Below are 25,265 nucleotides of genomic sequence, written 5' to 3'. Positions count from 1 at the left end.
TTCTCTTTTTTGCGTTATATACTGTATTTTCATATATATTGTGTTTAATGGTTTGATCTGCACCTATTCTCCACTTTACTAGCAAAATGTAAAGAAATGAGAGCAAATGCACTGTAAGAGTAATTATATGCACATCATGCAGGTGCGGCAGTTAAAGTGTCATTTAACGCTCTTGAAAGCAGCAGATGTTTACGGGCCATAGTTGGAAAAAAATAATTACAAATAATGAAGGTTACTCTATGATTGCAAGCCACAATTATTGCTCTGAACAGACTGTACGATTCTGAATGTCTGTGCCGTTGCAAGACGGCCTGTACACAACGTGGTTGATTTCAGTTGACTGTGGTATCGTAAATTTACTTTAAAGGCCATGAAATGATCACAGACGGATTTTTTAAGCATGCTTTTTAGGAAAAAGCATAACATATTTACATTATCCACATGTGTGCTTTTATGTGTGCACAAACTAAACATTTACAGGGATGCCAAGCAGATGTGCACATGTAGTTGATGAAGGCATCAGCGCAAGCTAAACAAAATAAAAGCTTTACATACGGCACGCAAACTCGCCAACATACACACTTGGAAAAGATTCTCACAAATATTTTCTTTGACCATAACCTTCAGCATCTGTTTATTCCTTATTTAAGCAAACTGAGAAGTGATGTTGTTTTAGCAAAACGACGCATACGTACACACACATTAATCATATTAATATGTTGTTCAAACAGCAGCATTGCATGAAAATTCTGTAAATATTTAGCACTTTAATTAAAGGCACGCAGCTAAATTTATGAAAGAGCCTGTGGCAACATCAAACTTATTTCTTATATAGATGTTATCTAAAAGAGAACAGAAACTTTTATTCCCTTCCAGTCGTGTGGTTCCTTCAGATTTTTTTCTTTCTTTTAATTGTAGGTTTCTTTTAAATTGGTTTGTAAGATCTTTTATGAGGCAAGGATTATGCAGTGTTGCCACTAGATGGCAATGGAAAGCAACCCAAACAGCTCAGGCTGGACTAAGCTTAGACGTTACCCTTCCTCTTTTGAAAAGAAGCACTTTTGCACCTGATTTGACATCTTTTGTAGAGGATTATCACTGCGTCGGTTAAAGCTGTGATCACTACTGAGTTAAAATAAATAAATAAATCAAAAATTCCATCTGAAGCCCGCAAGGGGGCTGCTGCTCCTCATGAAGCTCTTTCTGTAGCTGTAAGTCTGGGAGCATTCATCTATGTTTTAGACCATGCTGGGTTTAACTCACTATATTTTCATTATTGCTCAGTTGCTGATCTGACGTAAGAGTTTCTGGGTTGGGAGAAACGTGAGCAAATATTCAATAAATATGTGCACATGTTTGTTTAAGGCACATAATTACACCTTGTACATCTCATAACCCGGTCAGCATTAGTCAACATGAGAGCACTGGTTCACAAAAGGTGCAAGTGGGGACGTGCATTAAATTATCGTCAATATTATTATCCCCTGGAAAAACTGAGCTTTTTATTGAGTCATATCACAAACCAACGCTGTGCAATGATGTGCTTCTGTGATGCTCAGAGCTTCATAAAATCAACTTCCAAATGAGGGTTGTGTTCCGATTTATGCCGAAAACCAACCAGAAATCAGTTCTTTTTGTGAAAAAGAATTGTTGATCTTCACAAAGCATGGATAAAAAAAAGTTATCCCAACGTGTCCAGGTGTTGGGATCTGGAGTGAGAAGTATCATCAAGAAATTCGAACAGAGCCACACAGAACAAGGCTGGCAGAGGTAGGCAGTAAAAGATTTCTAGAAAACTAGTGAGAAATGTGTCTAAAGATTCCAGAACAACTGCCAAGACACTAGAGACACAAGAGAATGACTTAACCAAGTCGGGAATTGTGATGTCAAAGAAGACAATCACTAGAACCTCGCACAGGGAATGGACTGTGAGTGTAGACCAAGAAAAAGTCCACTTTTGCAGAAGAGACGCCTTCAAACCAGACTGAAGTATCCTAAGGACAACCTGAGAATGATTAGGTATACTACAAGTCTATCAAGAGACGTCTTGTCAGCGTGTCTTTAGTTGGGAATCTAATCAAGGTGGGAGGAATCATGAAGAAAGGACGTGAAGATTATGAAAGCAATTAGCAGCAAAACTGAGCCTGGGTCATCACTTTGTCCTCAAAACACGACAACAACTCAAAACATACATAACTCCTGGCGAAGAACTACCTCTACAAGACCAAAGTGGACGTTACCAACTGACCTGCTGAAAAGCCCCGACTTGATTCCCTTTTTTTAAACAAATAAAAAATCTGTGGGTTGAACTGAAGACCAAGATTGAAGCCAGACGACCATCAAATCTGGAGGAGCTTGAGAGATTCGCCAAAGAAGAATGGGCTGGGATTGCTCAGGAGACGTGTGAGACGTCTCCTGATGATGCTCTATTTGTGCTTTATTGTGTTCCATTGTTAGTGTATTTTATCTAGCCTTCAGTTGGTATAAAACAAGCCAGCATTTTTTTTCTGCACCTTTTAGTTTTGTGCAAATTTCACCCATCCATCTCTTTTTATTATTGTTCTGCCTGCTTATTCATTATGTGAATCCCTTAAAAATACTCTACAGTCTGTGTGTGGTGCATTTCCAGCAACGTTTTATGATTGTGCATCGAAATAAACTAGCAAACTGAATCTCTTTAAAACAGAAAAAGACTCAAAAAGGAGCAGTGTACATTAAACATCCATTGCTGCTCTGACCTGATAATTAAAGTCCACTTGCAAGCCATCTCATGTATCGGTATCTTCGTGATTCGCTCACAACATGCACTTGTTTACTGACACAACATCGACTTGAGGTGCAGGTTAAACCAATCGATAGTCTCATTCGATGCCCACACTTTGTTCACCTTTCTGAGAAGTTGATGAGGTTTCCTCTTGCTCGCTGTTTGCTTGTGTATTTCTCTCTCTCGTGGCTCTTGTGTTTGTGAATAAAGTTTACTCTGTGTAGTGTATGTAAACTCTCCTTCTGCCCACATGAGGACCAAGCCATGCAAAAGCTTAACTTGTTTGGCGTTTCCTAAATCTTTGTCATGTGGGCGGTCGTGGAAGTGTTTTCGAAGGTCTTAACGATTGTCTTCTCGCGCGATGCTCCTTTAAAGTCTCTGTCTCTTGTCCTTACCTCTGCCAGGACGCCCAGATCGAGAGGGAGAAGCAGGTTTTTAACATCACAGGAGGATGCACGGCTCTCACTGTGGTTTACCTCCTAGGAAAGCTATTTGTTGGGAACGCAGGTGACAGCAGGTACCTGTGCTTATGTTTTGCCCTTGAAGTTTGATAAAAAAACACGCTCTTTGAATGACCGGTAATGTTTTCCAACACTTTATATGTCTTTGTGTGCGCAGGGCTATCATTATTAGAAACAATGAGATCATTCCCATGTCGACAGAGTTCACACCAGAGTCAGAACGACAGCGACTCCAGTTCCTGGTAAGGAAACTCTCCGCCTTTCACTTTTCCTAAGAAACACAACAAGTGTTTATATAATTTCTTTGGAAGCGCAGTGGTGCTTAACATTCACTCATATTTCTATAATGAAATCTGAATATTGATGAACGCACAGTTGGATCTATAATTTGTTAGACCGAGATAATTGGAATTCTGCCTCTGTACACCAGCACAGGATTTTAAATCAATCACGATGTGAGTCAAGTGCAGATTTCCAGCTTTAATTCAACAATTCAACGACTGCCTCAACTCAACAACTTCACGTCACCACATGTTGTTTCCTCCCCTGAGATGCTCTGTGGCTCTTTCTGTCTTCACTTTTGTGTTAATAACTTAAAAGCTTGCTTTATTGGGTTGAACGAGCAGAGAGTGTGGCCCTGTACACTTCATTCAGAATTCATCCTGCTGCTTCTGTCATACACTTCAGATGGTCAGCTCTTCCTTTACTTCTCCATACTACAGGTTCATCTTGCTTTCATTTATCCAAAGATTCTTTTTCATAATTGTTCTCTTTGATGTTCTCTGCCAAGTCTAACAGTGTACCTGTTGAGAGTAACCAGTAGTTTGCACCATGTTGTAAAGCCTCTGTATTTGCATTCATGAAGGCATCTCTTGATTGTAGACCTCGACGAAGCTACACCTCCCTCGTGACTTTGTTAAATATTGTGACATTGTTCTTCTTAACCATGTAAATAATTCATTTTAGTTGACTTCTGTGGTGTTGCTGAGCTGGCTAGTGTTTTCCTTCTTTATAAGAATGAACCAGGTTGTTGATTTGTCCCCTAAAGTTCTGGCGGTCCGTCCGATAGATTTATTTTGATGTTTCAGCCTTTCAGCATCTCTGACATCTATTTGGGGCTCAGATTTCAAATTGCAGTAATAACAGCTATGAATAAAAAAATATTTATTACTTAAAATGATCTATGATTTAAAATTCACTGTGTTTGTGTACAGAGGCAACATATTAAAAAAACGTGTCTTTTTCTGACAAATTATGGACCCCACTGTACATGCAGTGGTACTATGTATACCAAATATACATTTTTCTCCAATTTTTATAATAAATATGACCCATAAAATAATAAGTAAAGAGAACCTAAACAAATTAGATACAAATATTTGACTTGGTAATTTTTGTGGAATGAAATAATCCTGTTTAGCTAACTTAACCTGATATAAACTTAACATTAATTTATATGTTATGTGAATCCTATGTTCAAGCCTGTTTGCTTCAACTCTGTACAAATAATTTGAGATCCTAAGGAAGTGTTTTTTTATAGATACTTTTTTTTCATAAATATACTAGTAAAGTGTTATAGACTCATATATAACAAATCTAAAGTTAAAAGTAAGTAGTTCGAGCTGCTTCAAAGCTTCAAGCTGCTCTAAATGTTTGGTTTCAAGCAGGTTTTTTTCAGCTGTTGGCTGTGGATATTATTAGCATGGCCATCTGAGGTGTGTTTAAATCTTCTGTTGATGAGGGGCAACCAATCAGAAGAAAGTTTGCTTAAAGGGGAGGGACTTAGAAGTGGGATTATTTTGATTTTTGAGTCTTTCAAAGTTAGTCTAAAAAGTCTAGTAAAAAAAATATGGTGCTGGTAATGAGCATATTAGAGCAAATTTAAGAGTAAATGACACTGATGTCATCACACAGTTTGTGCGTCAGAACACTGAGAAGATTCTCTTTCAGCTTCTTGCCTGCAGTTCTTTAATAATTACATTTCAAATAGTGTTTGTTGCAACACTTAAAATTGGGCAAAAAACCTACAGTGATGGGTAAGGATGCTCCGCACATCTGCCACATAATGACTCGAAATTGCTGTTTGTCCTCCAGGGTTTCATGCAGCCTCACCTGTTAGGAAATGAGTTCACGCACCTGGAGTTCCCCCGGAGAGTTCAGAGGAAGGAGGTGGGCAAGAGGATGCTCTACAGAGACTTCACCATGAGCGGATGGTGCGTTTTTCCTATTTACCATTTCACACACGGGTGTCGTGAAGCACTTAACGACGGCAGACTCCCACATCCCTAAAGCAGGCTGCGTTACCGTGTACGATGCCATTCAATTTATAACGTGGAATGAAAACTGCTCATTTTCGGGGTCTCGCAGACCTCAACCCTCTCCCGCTGCATTCTTATTAGATGGAGTTATGACGGGGAAAAAAAAGTCTCTGCTCCTGCCTCTTTTACTCTTGCTCATAATATGGGATCCGGTGGGAGCTGAGGAGACCAGCAGAGAGCTAATGAGGGAGAAGCCTAACCTGATTCGATATAATGATACAGCAGAGATGGTCCTGTATGTGCGTTGTTATGTGGGTTAGCAAGGCACCATGCTGTTTGACTGTGGCTGCAGTGGAAGCCAGTAATGAGGTGTGCTTTTACTGACACATTCGCTCCCTCTCCCCGACACACAGGCACATACAGTACTGTTCCTATTGTGTGATGTATATTTCACTGTGACACTGCCCCTCGAAAGCAGAGATGTGCCAGCCAGGATGTAGCGCCGACTTTGTCTTCACATCGGAGAAAGGAAACTGTTTGGAGTCATTTGTTGTATTTGTCCATATTTCAGTAGAAGGAGGTAACATTCGAACATTTCTGGAACTGGTGCAGATTTAATAGAAACATTTTGTTGCAGATTCCAAACTACAATGGACAAGCGTCATGGTGTGATTGGTATTGGTTTGGGGCATAGACTGTATATTAAAAATAGACTTGGCCACAGTGATGATGCTTATTGCTTGTGGACTGCCATCTTGAAGCTTTTTGGGGGCATTTTGCCAGTCATCTCATGTTTGCCTGATGTTCAGCAGCTGCTACTAACCTAGCTGGTGTATGCTAGGTTTATTAGATGCTTTTTGCTGAAGATGATTGTTTAATGTGGCTTTTAATGGTATTGATGAAAGTGTTTTTGGTCAACCAGACCATTGTAGTTAAAAGCGGTAAAACCCAACAATCCGAAAGATGGTGGAAAGAGGGGATCAGCCTGAAGCAATATTTCCGTATGGATTCGTCACCACTAGTGGACACTTTTGAAATTACGCTATTCATCTAATCTAGAAATATAAAGAAATCATGGCATGTTTTGTATGAGTAACCTTTCTTTAAGTAAGAATTCTCAAACATTAACTCATTAACTGGTCTGTGGACAAAAATAACAGCTCGGTCCCTCGTTTATCGCGGCAATTATGTTCCAAAAATAACCAGCAATAGGTGAAATCTGCGAAGTACCCAACTTTTTATAGCTATTATAGATGTTGTCAGGCTGTAAAACCCCTCACTACACACTTTATACACTTTTCTCAGACAGGCATGAACATGTTCACACGTTTCTCTCGTGTTTAAACTCTCAAAGTTCAACCCTTATAGAAAAATAAGTCCAGTATTATAGAATGAAACCAAAGGCACCCGCAGTCGTCGACATTGTTGTGTTTGTTGGGGAGAAAACATACAAACATACAGTTCAGCAGAGTCACACTGCTAGCGATCGAAGATTTATGTAAATTTGACAAGCTGAATGCATTCTGTACTGTACAGGAGACACGGCACAAGATTGATTGACAATGGTCTACAGCCAATCAGCACGCAGAACACAATGCACTGTTTAAAAAAAACACACACACACTTGGAAATTTGCACAATAAAAATCCGCGAAACAACGAAAGGTGAACCGCGTTATAGCTAGTAAGAGTTTCTCTACAAGTTATTAAATCATGGGGTGTACGTAGTTTTTCACAGGACTGCATATCTCAGCTTTCTATTAGCTTCATTTCATCATAATTTGCTGATAGTCACAAGTTGAGTCAGCTGGAGAATAAAGCTGAAGTAGCTTATGGCTTGTTTACTCCAAGCAGTGAATTTTCAGTACTGAGAATGAGAATTGTCATTCAGAAGTTCCCTCACTTTCAACGTAAAATGGTGAGAGAAAAAAAATTAGAGTAATCTTTAGCTTGCATTTGTCTGTCCGTGTTAAGTTTGACGCGCACGGGCAGGAGGGCCGCTGATGGATGAAGACGATGTAGAGGTAGAGATGATGCTGGCAAGGAAGAGACAGAAAGAGAGCCTTGCCTGTGGGTCGGGTAAAGTACATCACTCACTTTGGAGACAGACGGACAGATGGGCAGAAAGAGACATGGACTGACAGACAGAGCAAACCCTTACTCAGATAATAAAGCTGTTTGAAGTTGTTGATATTCTCCACTGACTGGTGACGCCAAACCTAATCTAGCCAGTTTAAGTACATCAGCGTCAGCCAGGGAGTCTTTCAGTCTGACATCAAAGCTCCATTTCTATGTTCGTTTTTCAGATCTCTCTCCCCACCCACTTTTATGCACTTCTGAACTTATTTTTGTTGCTTGCTTACAGATCCTGGGATTCCCTCCCTCTAGCTTTCTTGCTAAAATATTCAGCTCAGAAAACACTTGTTATTACGCCCTAGAGAGTCACTCTGGCGTTGACATGCAAGCAAAATCAAAAACCTAAAAGTGTGTGATTCACTTTGTTGCTAACCTGTGTGTTCGCCTTTAGACACAAGTTATTACTACAGTAAGAAATGGGACAATCATAAATTAACATTTGATTAGAGACAAAAGTAAAATATAGAATTTCCAAAATTATTGTTTGTGTGTAGTTAAAGTTACCTTGATCTGTGGCTACTAGTTATTTGAGAGGTTGGGAGTTGAATAGATAAAGTCATTTATCAGGTAAGAGGTAGCATTGATGATTCTTTCAAATTTTTGTCCATCAGGTGCTTCAGTTTTATAAAAGTAGAACAGTAAATAGCCGTACCTCTTAAACTGCCACCCGGAGGCAACAGGACAATCTATAAATACAACACTGAAGTATTGGTTTGTGGCTAAAATGTTAGCTGTCACTGCTGTAGCAGAAATTGACTTCCAATTTCCATTTGGGTTTCTGTCAGTCCACCCAACTTATGTACAGTGCCCTCTAAAAGCACGTTAACAGCAGGGTGAAAATTTCAAACTGACTTACTCGTCATTACGGATGATCGATGATGCTGATACACGTCATTGCTGGTGATAGATGACACCTGCAGCAGGACGAAGTGTTCAAAGGACAGACTGTTGTTTTGTTCTTTTTTGGCTGGCTGTGTACAAAGCAGTTCCTCCAGACTCACCGGTCACACCTTTCATCCATAAAAATCCCAAAACGCGCTGAAACCAAAGCAACAAATGTCTTAAATGACGTTTATCTGTGAACATTTTTTGCACATCTGAAACATCAACTTCCGAATTGCTATTTAGACATTATAATAAACTGTATGCACATTCCATCCATCCATCTTCATCCGCTTTATCTGAGGCCGGGTCGCGGGGGCAGCAGCCTAAGCAGAGAGGCCCAGACCTCCCTCTCGCCAGCCACCTCCTCCAGCTTATCCGGGGGAACACCAAGATGTTCCCAGGCCAGCCGAGAGATATAATCTCTCCAGCGTGTCCTGGGTCTGCCCTGGGGCATCCTCCCGGTGGGACATGCCCGGAACACCTCACCCAGGAGGCATCCTTGTCAGATGCCCGAACCACCTCAGCTGGCTCCTTTCGATGTGGAGCAGCAGCGGCTCTACTCTGAGCGCCTCCCGGATGGCCGAACTTCTCACCCTATCTCTAAGGGAGAGGCCAGCCACCCTTCGGAGGAAGCTCATTTCCGCCGCTCGTATCCGCGATCTCGTTCTTTCGGTCACTAACCACAGCTCGTGGCCATAGGTGAGGGTAGGGACGTAGATCGACCGGTAAATTGAGAGCTTCGCTTTTACACTCAGCTCCCTCTTCACCACGACGGACCGGTGCAGCCCCAATCCGTCTGTCGATCTCCGGCTCCCTTTTCCCATCACTCGCGAACAAGACCCCGAGATACTTGAACTCCTCCACTTGGGGCAGGAACTCATCCCCGACCCGGAGTGGGCACTCCACTCTTTTCCAGCTGAGAACCATGGCCTCAGATTTGGATGTGCTGATCCTCATTCCCGCTGCTTCACACTCGGCTGCGAACCGTTCCAGTGCGAGCTGGAGGCCCTCACCCGATGAAGCCGACAGAACCACATCATCTGCAAAAAGCAGAGATGAGGTTCTGAGGCCACCAAAGTGAAAGCCCTCCGCAATGGCTGCGCCTAGAAATCCTATGAATGCACTGTATGCACATTTAAGTCTTATATTACAATAAATCTATAGAGGACTAACAGTTTTATGTCAAATTATTGCTTTTTGGATGCCCCGTCAAGTGCTTGTATCATGAACCGATAAGAGTTCCAAAGTATACGTTGTGCCCATGTGTGGGATGTTGCTTTATCAGCAGCTGGGCTCTTTGTTGCACTTTGTATGAAGTAGATCAAACCCAGAATTATTTCTTTGCTACCTCTTGTTCTTTTCTGCTGAGGTGACCAGCCATCACACATATTTCTGCTTATGTTAGGGGGACATTTTTTGCCATTGTGTTCACCGTGAATAGAATTGACGTATAAATGGCTTAAGGGGCAATTGTTGAAACTATTGCACACTAAGTGGTGTGATTTATATTTCCTGGATTATATGCGGTTTGACTGGACCACTGTTTGATGTAGAAGTATCTGCGTTACAGTCCCTGGCGTCCATCTGTAACTCAGTACACCGCGTGTTAGGGAAGAGGCTGTAGAACCTGTTTATTGTGGATCTGCTGTAGAGCAAAGTATTCACCATAAGCTACTGAGACACCAAGATGGCATTTAAGATGGGGAAGAAATCCCCTCTTTTTTTTCCTTTTTGAAAGTATGCATGCTTTTCGTGTGTGTCTGTCAAACATAATTAACATATACACGCTTTAAAAAGTGCACCTATGAAAGAAAAGGGGTGGAAAAGGGAAAAATTCATCGCCTTGATCTGCATTTCTTTTCTCATGCACAGGGCTTACAAGACGATCGAGGATGAGGATCTCAAGTTTCCTCTTATATACGGTGAAGGGAAAAAGGTAAGTGTGTGTGTGTGTGTGTGTGTGTGTGTGTGTGTGTGTGTGTGTGTGTGTGTGTGTGTGTCAGTGCAAGTTTGACTGAGTTTGTGTGTCTTCACCAACCCTTGTGTGGTTTGTACTGTAGAATTCAGAAGTGCAGAGAAAAAAATCACTTGCTCCAAAATTGTCAGTCTGTCTCACACACACTCACACACACACACACACACACACACTCTACAAGCCTGCCAGCCTCCCAGAAAGTGGGCGAACTCTCTGAAGTGAGTGCATGCGCGTGTGTCAGTGCGCACCCTCACTTAGAAGAGAGGGGAGACGGTCCATCTATTTCACTCCAGCGGCAACCCTATATCTAAGAGACACACCGACATTCAGACAGACACACACCACTCGGGAGATGACAGTCGTCTCTCTGAGAAGCGAAGTTAATCCCCGCTGGGATAGCAGGGGAGAGGAGAGACTGAAAATACTCCACCAAATAAACTGCAGCGGAGAAAGGGGGGAAAACGCCTTTAAATTCTCAGTCACGTCCGTTTGTTTCATATTTTCAATCAATTCCATTTGATGCAGAGAGAGATGTTACGCGAAGCTCCAGAAAGGAAAGCATCTTCTGACGACCACACAGCGCGCACACACACACACACACACGCAGTGTCGTCCGTCTGAAGTAGTGAATGGCTGCTGAATTCAAAGAGCGGTCACAACAAAGCGTCGTCACAGGGATGAGAGAGAGGAAGGCAGTTGCACAAGAATGCGATAACTGAAAGACTAGTTTAGTCTGAGTGCACTTTTGACACTGTTGCTTTTGCCGTAAATATCCTTCCGCTGTTTGGCCAGCGTGTATTTAACAAATCCATTTTTGAAGCTGTTTGTTGTGCCGCTGCCTGATAATGTCATTATCGTGCAAAGCAGTAGTTTTACAGAGAAATTCGGGCCCCAGATGCTTCTTTTTTTTCAGTACGTTTGCCCATTCATCCAAAAAAACGAAAGCTTTATCGCACTCGTCTATCACCAGCCTGCCACCCACTTACATCGGCCCCTCAAAAAGCACGTTAACAGCAGGGTGAAAATTTCAAACCGACTCGCTCGTCATTACTGATGATCGATGATGCTGATACGCAGCACTGATGATAGATGGCAGCAGCAGGATGAATTCTTAAGGGCACAGATGGATTTATGTCTGGCTGTGTACAAAGCAAGTACCTCCTGTCTCATTGGCCAGACCTTTCCTCCTTCAGATACACATTGCCCTTTAACATGCTGCAAACAAAGCAACAAAAAGATTACGCAACCAAACAATACAGCTTCATAATTTTTATTCCTGAAAACTTGTGGGAATTTGTTTTTTGCATCTAAAATATCAGCTGTTAATATGTTGGTATATAACAAAAATGTATGTGGATGTAAAGGATGTCATTGAATGTTCCCAGATTCACTCGCTCAAAATAGTGTTAGCATATGTTTATGTGATTCCTGTCACTCGGTTCAGTAAGGAGACATCATTTTGGGGGTGAACATGATTTATTGAGATACAGAATTTGAATAAAAGCGTTTTGGCGTTTAGACTTGGATAAACCAGCAGCAGCAGAATGGAGACCCAGCAATGACAGGAATTAGGACAGGACCCCCCCATTGTGTTTATGCTGGTGGTGGTGCAGATGGAGGCTTGGCTTATGGCTCAGAGATGCCGGGGAGAGATGGATGGGGAGGAGGCGGGTTGCACAAATGCGAGTCTGAAAGGTGGAATGACAGAAGAGCACTGAGATTTAAAGGCTGATTGAAAAATGGCTGGATGAGAGTAATGATGTCAGTACTGAGTTCTGACAGCGTGGGAAACAGGAAGTGATGTAAAAAAAAAAAATTCTAGCAGGCAGATGAGTGATTACAGATCTTACTTCTTGAACTTATGCATTAACTTTGTTGTGAAGCTTTGTTTATGTCAGTGTCTGGGAGAAGATACTTTCGGCTGCTCTCTCGCCACAACGGGTCACCGAGGCGGGTAGCTCCACATGATCGATGTGGAAGTTTTATGCCGGATCCTCTTCCAAAGAAATGGCTCCCAAGCTCCAGCTGAGATGCTAAATGCTTTAAAAAAAACAAAAAAAACCCTAACCAGTTTGTTTTCCAGGCACGGGTGTTGGCTACCATCGGTGTGACCCGCGGACTCGGTGACCACAACCTCAAAGTTCATGACTCCAACATCTTTATCAAGCCGTTCCTGTCCTGTTGCCCTGAGGTAAAGTGACCTGCTGACACACTAATACGTAACGCAACATGAAAACAGAGCCTTGCTTTCAGACAGATAAAGCGTTTCATCTTTTAGAAGCAAAATACAAAGCCTTTCCCTCCAATCATTGCAGCTGTGATGAAGTGCTCGACAGCTCTCGATTTTCCCCGCAACGCTTTGCACACAGGTACATTTTGCCAGTTTGGGGAAAAAAATTCTACAAGGGGATAGCACGTATTTTCACCAGTGTGTTAATTATTATCTTGAGCATTCGCTACTCACCGTGTTTGGTGGATGCTTATCTTTGGTCAAACAGAATTTGACTGCTTTGGGGCTTTCAGTGTGTCTCTGTGAGGTGGGTGGAAACGCTTTCGTGGACATCTGAGCAGACGTTGGATTAGCAGCCATTGCGTTGTTTTTCTGGAACGTAGTGCAATAATTATACTGCCGTCTGCGGTGTGTTTTCAGGCGGCTGAATGAATCAGTTGTGCTGCTTTGTGGTGCAGACACAACTTTGCAAGGCTCTTAGCATGTGATTTGTTCTTAGTTTCCAAACATCAGAGGATGAGCCAGCTCTTCGCCTTCTGCTGTCCGAGACTTTTTAAACGGCCTATTGTCGGCTGTTTAGCTGTTTTTTTAACATAGTTTTATTACATCCAGTAAAAGTCACGCCGCACAGTGCAGGGAACTGCTATGATTGGCTCATCAAGCGTGAAGTGTTCCTTTATTTATGTATTTATTTTTTAAGCAGTGTATTTAACATTTAACACAATTGCTATTTAAAGTTTGAAATGCAGTTTTTAAAAAGTGAAAACATCTTTAATAATTCACGTTTAAACAGAAAAAGAACAAAGACATCCATTTTCAAGCTAAAAAACAATAAAAATAAATAAACAATGAAAGGAACACTTCACACTTGATGATTAAAAAAAGTAGAAAAGAAATTTCCACCTATAGCCACCCCTGTAATGGTATGTAATTTCATGTAAACTGCTGTTGTTCCCCTACGTCCCTCTGTACATGAGTAATCTTCAGTTTCTCTCTCACCAGTTCCTCCTCCTTGCAATCATTTCAATTTCTTGAACTATTGAAGCTTCTGGCAGAAAATCTGTGAAAGCATATGGCAATGTGTGAATTGCCCAGCTGTATACATGTCAGGGTAAAATAAAAAAAACAACAACATTTTGAGTGTTTTTTATGTTTTCATCTTCATCTTGGATTTATGAAGTCAGCTTTGTAAATTAGCTTTTTACAGCTTCTTGCAAACAAGTCTGACATATAGCATGTGGCTTTTGTCCAGGCGGATACTGAAAGAATAAAAAGCATAATCTGCATCCTGCGCTGTAATTATATAAACTCTGCCTGCAGTCCTGGCAAATCAGCTGATCAGTGCCAGCATATATGAACTTGATAGCTGGTAGTCTTTTATGCATACTCTAACAAATGGTCCTGCATGCAGCAACTACTGTCTCTGCAAACTACATCGCACCCCATCTTCTTCATTTAATGCTATTTACAATATTTTAGATGCCACGTCAGTTGTCTTTTGGTTTTTCATGTATGTGCATGAAAAGCTCAGGAGCAGTCATGCCACAAAATATAAGTTAGTCAGTTGGCTTAACCTACTTCTGCCTCGGTCATATCTGCGCTGCAGTCACTAGAGATGCAATTTTCTGCTTCTCTGTCTGGAAAAAAAAAAGTCCTCTGCTGCTGACGAACTTGAGCTCACCTGTCTGACTGTCTGGCGCTGGTTTCAAACCGCTTTCATCTCCTGATGCAGTTTGTCTTATAGAATTTTGCATTTTTCCTCCCCGGGCGCTCTGCTTGATCTTTAATTCATTAATTCCCGGGGTTCATACCAGGTTCACATGGAAGTCTTAACTCCTCTCAGCACTCAGAGCCTCTGTCTGGATCTCTCCCTCTTTCTCTCACAAACAGATCTCTCACCTCTCCACAAAGCCTCTCAGGGGTATCTCAAGATGTTCTCTGTAAAGGAAGAAACGGCATTACATTCGTTAAGTCGTAGAAGCGTCAGGCGTCATCGTGTGTAAAGTGTTGGACTTAAAAGATTTCATCTGTCATAGTATACCAGCCTTAATTAAAATTGCAGTTTTGGTTCACTGTTTTGTAATTACATAAATGTGTAAAAGCCAATTAGCAAAACTGGAAAGGGGAAAAAACTACAAGCAAGATTTTCAAAAGGATAATAATAGAATCTCTTATTTATTAATGGATGTGTAGTGTATTATTTTGAATTACAGGGCAGATGGAAATTAATGGTTTACTTTTTTTCTGCTTTTTTTTTCCTGCTGATGAATACATAAAGGATTCTAGAAAATAGTTGAATATTTTCTGCACTTTAAAGCCATAGTGATGAGATCCAGCAGTGCAGATTCTTCCTCTATTCTTTTTTATGCTTTTCATATCAATTTGAAATGAGTAGTGAATAAGACAGGAGGGTGAAGCAATCCTGTGTTTCAGCTGTGAACACAAGAGCAAAGTAACAACAAAGGTTGATGTGTGCAGTCAGACCAGGCAGTCGATTCAAACAGGGTGGTGGTTGGCGTACTGAGTACTATAATAAGGCATCTATAAATTGCTATTAGCAAAGCCCCAAATTGCTTCACAAGAATAAAAAATGTAAACAAAAGAACTACTTTTTTTTTTTATTTAAAAAAAAAAGAACAATGAGAAACCACAGCTAAATATTTTAAAAGAATCTCAATAAAAGACCTACGATGTTGCCAGATGATGCAAGTCTGGTCACTTGATCTCACGAGCTGACAGCTACGGATATCAACCATTCAAGCATCTCAGAGAGCGCCGGTGTAACATGAAGGGGTCATGGGTCTTATGGTACGGGGCTATTCAATGCTAACGGATGAGCAGAGTTTTAAAATAATGTGAAAAATAATACTTGGCCAATGTGATTTTGGACATAGCAGAGTGATATAGGCAGTATGTACAGTATGTATAGCTAGCTGTAGCTAACAGTCATCAAAGCGGGAGCAAATAATTTCCTGTATGGCCTTATAATAATAATAATAATAATAATAATAATAATAATAATAATAATAATGGATTGCATTTATATAGCGCTTTTCGGGACCCCTCAAAGCGCTTTACAATTCCACTATTCATTCACTCTCACATTCATACACTGGTTATGTACAATGGATGAAAGAAACGATGTCAATTTGGATTGTACTAAAATCCATTTATTTATTATAAAAGCATCAGAACACTTACAATTACTTAATGGATTTGGTCATGAACCAACTCCACTATTGAGCTGGCAACATCAGGCTTGTCTTCCATGCTTTAGGACTAAGAGTAATAAAAACAGTCTTGGGGTCACTGGACTAAAAAGAAAAGTATAACTTAAGAAAATGTAGGTTAGAACAGTCCATGTGAGAAAACGCAAACTGCAATTAACAATGGACCAAGGATCGAGCCTTGAGGAACACCACAACTAAAATTGGTAACAGTGAAATGTTGCCGTGGGAACACTGAATTTGAAATGTATGAATGTGAAAGATCTAGAGCACTTCCCTTAGAACCAACCCCCTTTTTTATGCAATGCAGAATTAAAAAGGTCATTTGATACCCTCGGTAGAGCTTTCTCTTTGCTATAATGAGCATTAAAAAACATCCATATTACTACCGATAAAAGGGATCAGTTGAGTTGAACTGATGGCCCTTTTGTTGTTTATCATGCAGGTGAAGGTGTATAACCTGATGCATTACGAACACGGAGCTGATGATGTGCTTGTGATGGGAACTGATGGCCTCTGGGATGTCCTTTCCAACCAGGAGGTGGCTGAAGCCGTCACCACCTTTCTAGCTAACTGCGACCCTGACGACTTGCACAGGTTGGAACTTTCCTTTGTTTTATTTCCTTTGTCTAGTTATTTCGTTTTTGCTTCATAAATAAATATGAATTTTGTAAATTGTGCCTCTGTGTTGTGTATTTTATTCAGAATTACATGCTTCTTTTCAGCACCATGCGCTGTTAGACTATAGAGTTTGGCGCATCAGTGCAGAAAGGCTTAAATATCCTGTTGCTACATAAGATCCACAGATGTCAAACTGCAAGACAACTAAAATTTCAAAATACTAAAATCACAATAGAGCTCTGGCAACTTCTGTGTTTCAAGAGAGTGCCATTAAATTAAATGAGCTACAGCGTATCACAATATTAAAGCAAGGGCTTCATTGCTGTGTCTTCTATTGGCCAGGTACACGATGGCAGCACAGGATTTGGTGATGCGAGCACGAGGTGTTCTGAGAGACAGAGGCTGGAGGATCACCAATGAGCGCCTGGGCTCCGGAGACGACATCTCAGTCTTCATCATACCTCTCATGTACGGCAACCGCCAGCCCTGAGGAGCATTCCACCGAAGCTGTGGTTCAGTGATGAGAAAGGCCTGTAGACTCAGCAGGATTGATTAGTCCTGAACTCAGAGTCCCCCTTTTAGTTTTCTTATTTATTTGCTTCCTTAGAAGAAGGTGGCACATTAATTTGTTGGTGCTTCATGTCTCTACAGGAGTTCAGGATTGATCAGCTCAGGGGAACTACAGTCAGCATCGCCGTGTTAGTTTATTAAGACTCCACAGTCATGAAAGCTTAAACCGTAGATAATTTTAAGTCACTAAATCATCTCATGAATAAACAATGTCAAGAAATAATTCGCCTGGCAAAACTCAAATAAGCAAATGTTTTTCTGAAGTGAAGAAGAGCTTTCTCGCTCTTTCCCTCTCTCCTCTTGTGCTAAACAATTCTGGGCTCCTCCTACTATTCCCCTTTCTTTAGTTGATCCTTCCTTCTCTTGTAGGCTATTGTATATCTAACTTGTTTATATATATTTAAAAAAAAAAGAATACCTCCTTTGTCTCGTGAAAATGGACCAAGCTGACATGTCAGCTGCATTTTCCGTTTTGCCACAGTGTGGCTTTAAAGGACTCACTTGCTGAAGAACTGTTTCAAGTTTGCCGAAGAAATTAAAGAAGTGTCGATATGGGCACAGAACAAGAGGTTATCCACATTTCCCAAAAAGTCATTAAAGGATCTTAGCCTTTATCGATCGAAAGTTGAGACAGAAGGACTGATGTGGTTTATGAACAAACAAACACATCTGCACAGCAAAAAAAAAGTTCACTGTGACAAGTCATTTAATCCAGTAACAAGTCGCCATGTTTTACTAAATGTTTTATTAAATTATTATTTTTTAATTATATTCTTAGATATTTAGGCTTTTGTTGTTCTAGCTATTCTCTATCAATTAAATATGAAGCTAAAATCATAGTTCAGCTTAACGAAAGATAAGAAATACTTTGGGTGGGGACCGTGGCACAACCAAACTGATTGTGACCCTATGTAATAAGTTAATGATCTTGTTACCTTTAAAATTGTTGCTATGAAGATGGGGACAACATCTGTGACCACTAGCAATCAGCCGTTTTCTTGACTTTGAATCATCGAGATAGTGATGAACCACTAATAAGAAGGGTTCAGTCTGCCATCAGATTGAATTGGTGCAAGTTGGGAATTTTGTGTGCAGTCATTGATCAAACCTGTTGCAAATTTGTTGCTGTCAACATGCAACATTTACATGAACTACTTACATTCAGAAAACCTCCATAAATAGCGGCGCAGTTGCTGCAGGACAGCGATGTAACTGCAAAATAACATACCAGGTTTACCTCTATGTTGCTTGCCTCCGAGTGGTCAATTGGTTGCCGCCACTTCTTACCAGGCTACTATCCATCTTTTTTTTTCTCTCCTAGTTGCAGTGAGGTTGCGGTCCTATTTTTACTCTAGCGTGGCTAAGCCATAAGTCGTAAGTGGTTTCTATCTACTGATTTGGAAAATAAATATTTTTTAATATAATTTAAAATCCTTACATTTTTAAATTTGGGATTTGGTTTGGCAATTCTCTTAAAGTTATAAATAACTGGCTTTACGTGAGATTAAATGACTTGTACACCAGTGTATTTGCACTTTAGGCCAACCCATATAACTCACTGAAGACCCATGGTACGATGAAGAAGCAAATATTCCCTGCAGCAGGGAGGATTGATATAATTCATAGCTGTAGTTTTAAAAAGAAAAATCATGAAGTACAATCAAGGTTGAATCTGAAAGCTTTTGTTTTATTGTTTTGTTTTTGCATGTTTCTTGCTTTAGGTGCTTCATCAAAATACAGATGATGTTGCCTTCAGGGGGACGGGTTTGGGTAAAATGTGTTACCGTGAGTGGATGTAGTGGACTGTGTGTCAGTGCATGCAGTAGCATATTGTAGGCCTGGGATTATGAGCAATGGTGCAATGGTTTGAATTATTGTTGAATTTATATAGACTGAATGAGAACTGGTGATAATGTTATTTGTTAATGTGCAACGATCATGCATATATTATTGATTATATATTATTCCAGACATTTGGCATAAGACCCAAAGGATGAGAGCAGCCACAAAGAAAGGGAACAAAATGAAACGATACCAATGGCTATACATGAAACCAAATCATTTTCTCTTTTTTCCATATTTGTTTCATTTTTTTTAGTTTCAGTTTTAGGAAGTTGCAGAAGATATGAGGTAGTTTGTGCTTCAGAAACTTTAAAGTTATCTCAAAATTTTGGGTTTTTAATCTCCAAATTTTTATTTGTATGTAGAAAATTGAAATTTTGAGATACATAACTTGAAATTTAGAATAATTTTGATGAAATTTTGACTTGCAGATAGAGGGGGGAAAGTGGTGGAAAAAAACTGACACGTTTCACTCCAAGCTGTTGAGGCAAGCAAACAAATGTGCTTTAGAAGAAAAATGTGTTTTGAAAAAAGAAACATCATCTTAAATAAATAATTTACCTTCACCATAGTTGATGTTTGGGGTTTTGGAATTAAACCGGTGTATTTAAAAGTTGACTGCAAAGCTGGAATATGTAATAAGAGGGTGACAACTATAAAGAAGTCAATTGTTAATAAGTAATGTCCTGAATGATGTCAGATAATTGTGCTGGATGAGAAGAATATTGGTTATTCCTGTGTGTATGGTGCATATGAAACTACAGCTAGCAGCTATCTAGCTTAATTTAGCACTGAGACTAGAAAATCAAATACTGCTGATCTTTACTGATACTATATATTATTATTTTGATCTGTAAAAAAGTCAGAGTATAAAAATTCCAGTTTTGCTGTGTTCTTTTTTTTTTTGCATATTAAAAGTTGAGGTCTGTCTTTACACGTCAATTTCTGGGCTAGCTGTTTCTATGCTACACTAAGCTAAGTTAAGCTAATAGTCTCCTAGCTGTATCGTTAAGATTTACTCGTAGGAACTGAGTGTAGTATTGAAACATCGCACTTCATTCTTCCTAAGACTACATTCATGCAAATTACTCAAAATTATTTTGTGTCACCATACATGTACACGTGCTATTTGTCATGCTATCTTGCACAGTGTTTGCAGCTGACAACAATAATCTACCTTTTCCTCCAAGAAGCAGTCATTGATGTTTACCTGAACTTTGCATGGTGCATTTTCCCCTCTTATACATTTCATTAACAAAATATTCCAATGTTAAATAATGTATTGGAATATTTTCCTTCGGTTAGGTGTTTAGCATTTGTTAATTAATGAAAAACTTTTCTAATAAGTGGTTATTTTCCCTTCATACTTTACTTTTCCATGTAAATGTTTTTGATGCTACCAGATCTTCAGCATCTGACGTGTGCATCAGTATGTGTTTTGAATGTTCATCCTTCTACCTGTGCTTTAGGCTCTTTATTATTGTCATTAAGCCTTTTTCTCTTAAACGAATGTGGAAACATGAGTATATATTTTATTTTTCTCATCCTATTGTGCCACCCAACTACTGCACATCAACTCAGGTTCAACTGTCATGTGTCGATAACGACCTGTTGAGAGTGGTTTTCTAAAGACAGGAAGTGCCCTGTGATGGTCTTGGTTCCACTGCATTTGTAAATATGTGGGAGAGCATTGGTGTGTACAGGAAGCTCTTAGACATCTTAGTCCCTTCAGTCAACTGTAGGTCTTGTTTTCTGAATTTGCTGTATTGTGAACCTTGTCATTGCTGTTGTTTTTTTCTACCTAAGACTACTAATGGTTATAGAAAGATGCAAAGAGCTGATTTCTTTTTTCTGTAGCAAAGAGGAATTTTGAAACCCAGTGGGAAACCGTTTTAAGTGACCATTGTGCTACCCTCAAACTGTTTGTGAATGTGAAATGCACATTTTATATAACGTGAAAATAACTTATGAGGTCAAAAAGAAATATTTTTAATGTTTCCTTGTGCAACACTTGGACTTTTGGGGGAGGGGGAGTGATGTTTACCTGCAGTGTTTCTTTTCCAGAAATAAAAAAAGAGACAATAAATGTTGAAGATCAATCTAAAGTTGTTGTTTGTCTCACTTTAAAAAAAAGACAGAAAAGGAGTCAAATGGAGCTGTGCTCAACATTCATGTGAACAGAATCGATAGTTTTCCAAAACTTTGCACTCTCAGTTCAAATCAATCTCAACGAGCAAGAAACTAAAGAGAGTCCAGAGGAGCTAATCAGTGTTGTTGCTGTTTATATTCCCTTGGTTCTGCTTGTGGGAGAAACTAACGAACACGTTCAACTGGACACTAAAGGACTAGTTTGTCTCTGAAATCAGACAGCGGAGGGATTCATTAGAGGAAATACAGACTACTCACTGAATGTCAACATTTTGCCGGAAACGCTAAACAAGATGAGACATTTTTGTTTTATTTATTTATTTTTACAGCGAACCGTAAGTGCAATGATTGTGCACAATCATTCAGACACAATTCATAATGTTGATGAGGTAAATATGGGTAAAGGCCATTAGAACAAACTGATTTCCTGTGTGACCACAAAGGAAATGTGGGGAAAAAATGGATGAATGACCTCACTATTCATATACTGGTAAGTGGTTTATTTAATACTGTCACCACTGGCAATGTTTGATGATTGCCTAAGTGAAAAAAGTGAAAACAAAAACCGTTGCTAATTCTCTACAAAACATATATATACGCTTTATTCTTCTCTGTTGCTTCCAGCTGCTTGTCGAATAATCTCGTAGTAAAAAGTTTGGCCTAATAAGCATGTGCTTCAGCCAGTACCTTTTTGATTAGCCTTATCTGGTGCTTTCCTGCTTTGTGGTATATCTTTCTTCTGTATTCATTGAGAGATTGAATGCTAATCAAAAAATAAACCAAAAAATATGCTTATTAGGCCATGCTTGATGAGTAGGTTATAAAAATAATGAGGTGGGGAAACTAAAATGTTCATCTTCACTGTAAAATAAATAAAGAACCCATTACAGTATTATACAATGTACTGCTTTAAAAAATATACATTTTTTATATTTGCCATATTTTTAAACACACAATATTTCCATTTTTTACAGCTTTTTTCATGCAATCAACATGAAACGCTGCCTTTTATCAATAGTTCAGGCGGGGAATATTTTCTTGGCACATTTTGGGTCCCTTACTATCAGCCGAGCATCGTTTAAAAGCCTACTTATCATTGTTGCTGACCATCCATCCTTTTATGACCACAGCGATGGTTCACTGCACGCAAACGGCCTCCACAGTCACCTCAACAGAGCACCTTTGGGATGGGGCACCATGGATTTGTATCACGGCTGTGCATTTGACGAATCTGCAGCCACTGTGCGATCCTGTCATGTCAATATGGACCAAAATATAAGAAGAATGTTTTCTAGCACCTTGATAAAATTGTACCTTGAAGAATGGAGACAAAATTGGGTCCAAGCTTTTACCAGCAAAGTGTAACTAATAAAGTGTCCAGTGAGTGTACCATGAACCATGGCACACATCAGCTTCCTTCTAAACTAATTTACAATGCATGTCACTAGGTGACCCTTTAAAATACATAAAAATCCTTTCATTCGTTAAAAAAAATTAAAGAAAATATATTATTTTTTAAAGTTCTCTCATACTGTACATGTACTGTCACAGGGATGGATGCGCATATAAAACAGGAATAACAATTTATTTAATGAACTCGGCCTATGTACAGATAATTGTTCATCTCTAGCTCTCGTACACAGTGTGTATTTTGTCTCGTCTCACTCCCAACACCTGAAGCTGATGAATGCAGACGGCTGCCACAGAGGTTTCTTCCTGTCAAGTGGGAGTTCCTTTCCACTGTCACCAAGTGCTTGCTGTTAAGGGATCATTTGATTGATGGTTTTCTATGTATTATTTTAGGGTCTTTACCTTACAATATAGAGCACCTTGAAGAGACTGCTGTTGTGATTTGATGCTATGTGACTAAAACTGAATTGAAATGAATCCTTGTCAGCCAGAGGCTCAGGCAGAGTGCTCTTAACACTTGGTTTCAGTTATCTTTGTTGGCCATCCCTCTGTGTCAGTTTAAGCAGACATCCACAATAAGCCCCACCCACCTGCTATTTAACCTTCTGTTTACAGGGGCAGCCAATCAAAAAACTGGGTTCCAATAGTTTCAACCATTTCACACAGTGAATGAACTGGTAAGGTCAAATAAAGGGGGTTCCAAACAGCTAGCCCCTAAAAATAATTTTCACACAGCTCCCTAAATACTGTTTCACAGTTCAAACATTGAGTTCAAGCACTACACCAATTTCAAAGCATGCATCAGTCAGATGTGTTTAAAATGCACTCCCCTTTTTTCTTCACAGCACACATTCTGATTTGCCACAATAGGAAATGTCGAAGTGTGTTGATGACAGCTGCACTTGAAGGTTGTCCTGCTTTAGTGAATGCTCCTTAATTGCAGACGTGGGCGGACTGATCCAAATAGCCACAGTATCGATACCAACACTGGTATCGTGGATTGGATTGATACTATTTTCCTATCCTCTAAGTTTAGTATGTAGCCCACTTCATTAAATTACTTTTTTGGCAATAATTAAAGAAAATAGCTCAAACGCACACTATGAAAATTCTTTGCGTTGACTGTCACATCCATTTTATTTAGAGCCTACAGCACATTTAAACAGAAGCTGCCCCCCCCCCCCAAAAATTTTTTTTTAAATACATGAAGAGCAGAAATACATTTTATTTGACAGCGCCTTTCTAAAACCCAAGGTCACCTTACAAAGAGAAGAAAGATATCAATAAAACAGTAGATTAAAATAGATTTAAAATACAAAAAATAAACATTTATTTTTGAAAAGGTAAGATCTGTATTAAAGCGAGCAAGCCAGTTTAAACAAGTATGCTTTAAGCTGTGACTTAAATAAGGGAAGGGAATCTATATTTCTTATGACTGGAAGAAGTGAGTTCCAGAGCCGAGGAGCAGCGCGACTGAACGCTCTGTTCCCCACAGTGACAAGACGAGCAGAAGGAACAAGATGAATGGCAGATGAAGATCTGAGAGAGCAGGAAGCAGTGGTAATATGAAGCAGATCACACAGATAAGGAGGGGCAAGGTTATGGATGCACTTAAATGTGAGAACTAAAATTTTAAAGTTTATCCTAGCTTGTATGGGCAACCAGTGAAGCTGATGAAGAATTGGGGTTATATGTTCTCTTAAGGGAGTACGAGTATCAGCACTGGTATCGGCAAAATTGGCCCTATATCTACTTTGCATTGGAGCTATAACACAATTTATAACATGGTACAGCATTAGGTTACCATAAATGCTTGCTAAGACACTTAATGGGACTGGCATCTTTAATTCCATCTGTGCTTTAACACCCCACCCCGGTGAGAAATAAGAATGTCTAAGCAGAACATTAATTATAACAAGATGTGGAATCAGATAGATACACAAATACACGTGATGCAAGCTTTGGAAAAAATACTTTATTTCAAGAAATGTTAACATTTATATCACACACAAGTATTTGAATTTTCTTGAAAGCAAGTGAAGTGGGGTTTAGGCTTTTATGTCGATCCGGTTGGCTCCCTCGTTGCAAGTCACCAGCGCCGGCAAGGCAGTAGATTGCGCAGTCATCTCCGCAAGGGGTAATATGACAACCCGACCAACAGCACAAACTACTACCTCAGCCAGCACTTGGCACCAGGGATGCGCTTTTCTGTGGAAAATCTCTTGGTTCCAGATTTAATCAGACTATCAGTTTTATTGGCGTCCCCGTGCGTAAAAGCGCACGGAAAATGGCGCACGCCTAAAACGGGGCCGCAATAAAGCGAGACAAAACCCCACCCATAGTAGGAAAGGAGGGGAAAAAAACACCTCCCGTACATTTCCCATATCTCCTGCACACACGCTCTCCTCGGTTGACCTCGGTGGTAAGAAAAAGAGCAAATAGAGAGGGGAAAAAATGTGGCAGGTAGGGGCGGCGAGGCGCGTGGAGTGGCACGGTGCCATTCATGTAAAAAAAAAAAAAAAAAAAAGGAGAGAGAGAGAGAGAGAAAGAAACACGAAATCCTGCTTTTAAATCTTGTTTTAATTAGAACAATATGAGTGACTGCACGCTATATAAAAACATATTCAGGCACAAATCACCAAAAACCACGATACTACCCATTTACCCCCCAAAATATTTTTTTTAGCTCTGAGAGCAACACATTTTTTTTTAGGGGGGGGGGGGGGGGGGGGGGGGGGG

The 25,265-nt window shown here is 40.0% G+C and overlaps 1 protein-coding gene across 1 annotated transcript in view; it reads left to right on the top strand.

Annotated features, from left to right (window-relative positions):
• LOC146499700 (protein phosphatase 1H-like) overlaps window positions 1–21,067 on the top strand; it is a 38,732-nt gene extending 17,665 nt beyond the window's left edge. The window contains exons 4-10 of the mRNA XM_085138893.1: window positions 3,169–3,281; window positions 3,383–3,467; window positions 5,320–5,438; window positions 10,376–10,439; window positions 12,562–12,669; window positions 16,381–16,532; window positions 16,899–21,067. Of these exons, the coding sequence (XP_084995019.1) occupies window positions 3,169–3,281; window positions 3,383–3,467; window positions 5,320–5,438; window positions 10,376–10,439; window positions 12,562–12,669; window positions 16,381–16,532; window positions 16,899–17,046 (789 nt within the window). The 3' untranslated portion in view covers window positions 17,047–21,067. The remainder of the gene's footprint in view (window positions 1–3,168; window positions 3,282–3,382; window positions 3,468–5,319; window positions 5,439–10,375; window positions 10,440–12,561; window positions 12,670–16,380; window positions 16,533–16,898) is intronic.
• Window positions 21,068–25,265: the final 4,198 nt, after the last annotated feature.

The sequence above is a fragment of the Neolamprologus multifasciatus genome, chromosome 17 (assembly GCF_963576455.1).
Source record: "Neolamprologus multifasciatus chromosome 17, fNeoMul1.2, whole genome shotgun sequence".
NCBI classification, from domain to species: Eukaryota; Metazoa; Chordata; class Actinopteri; order Cichliformes; family Cichlidae; genus Neolamprologus; species Neolamprologus multifasciatus.
This window is presented reverse-complemented; position numbering and strand designations above follow the sequence as displayed.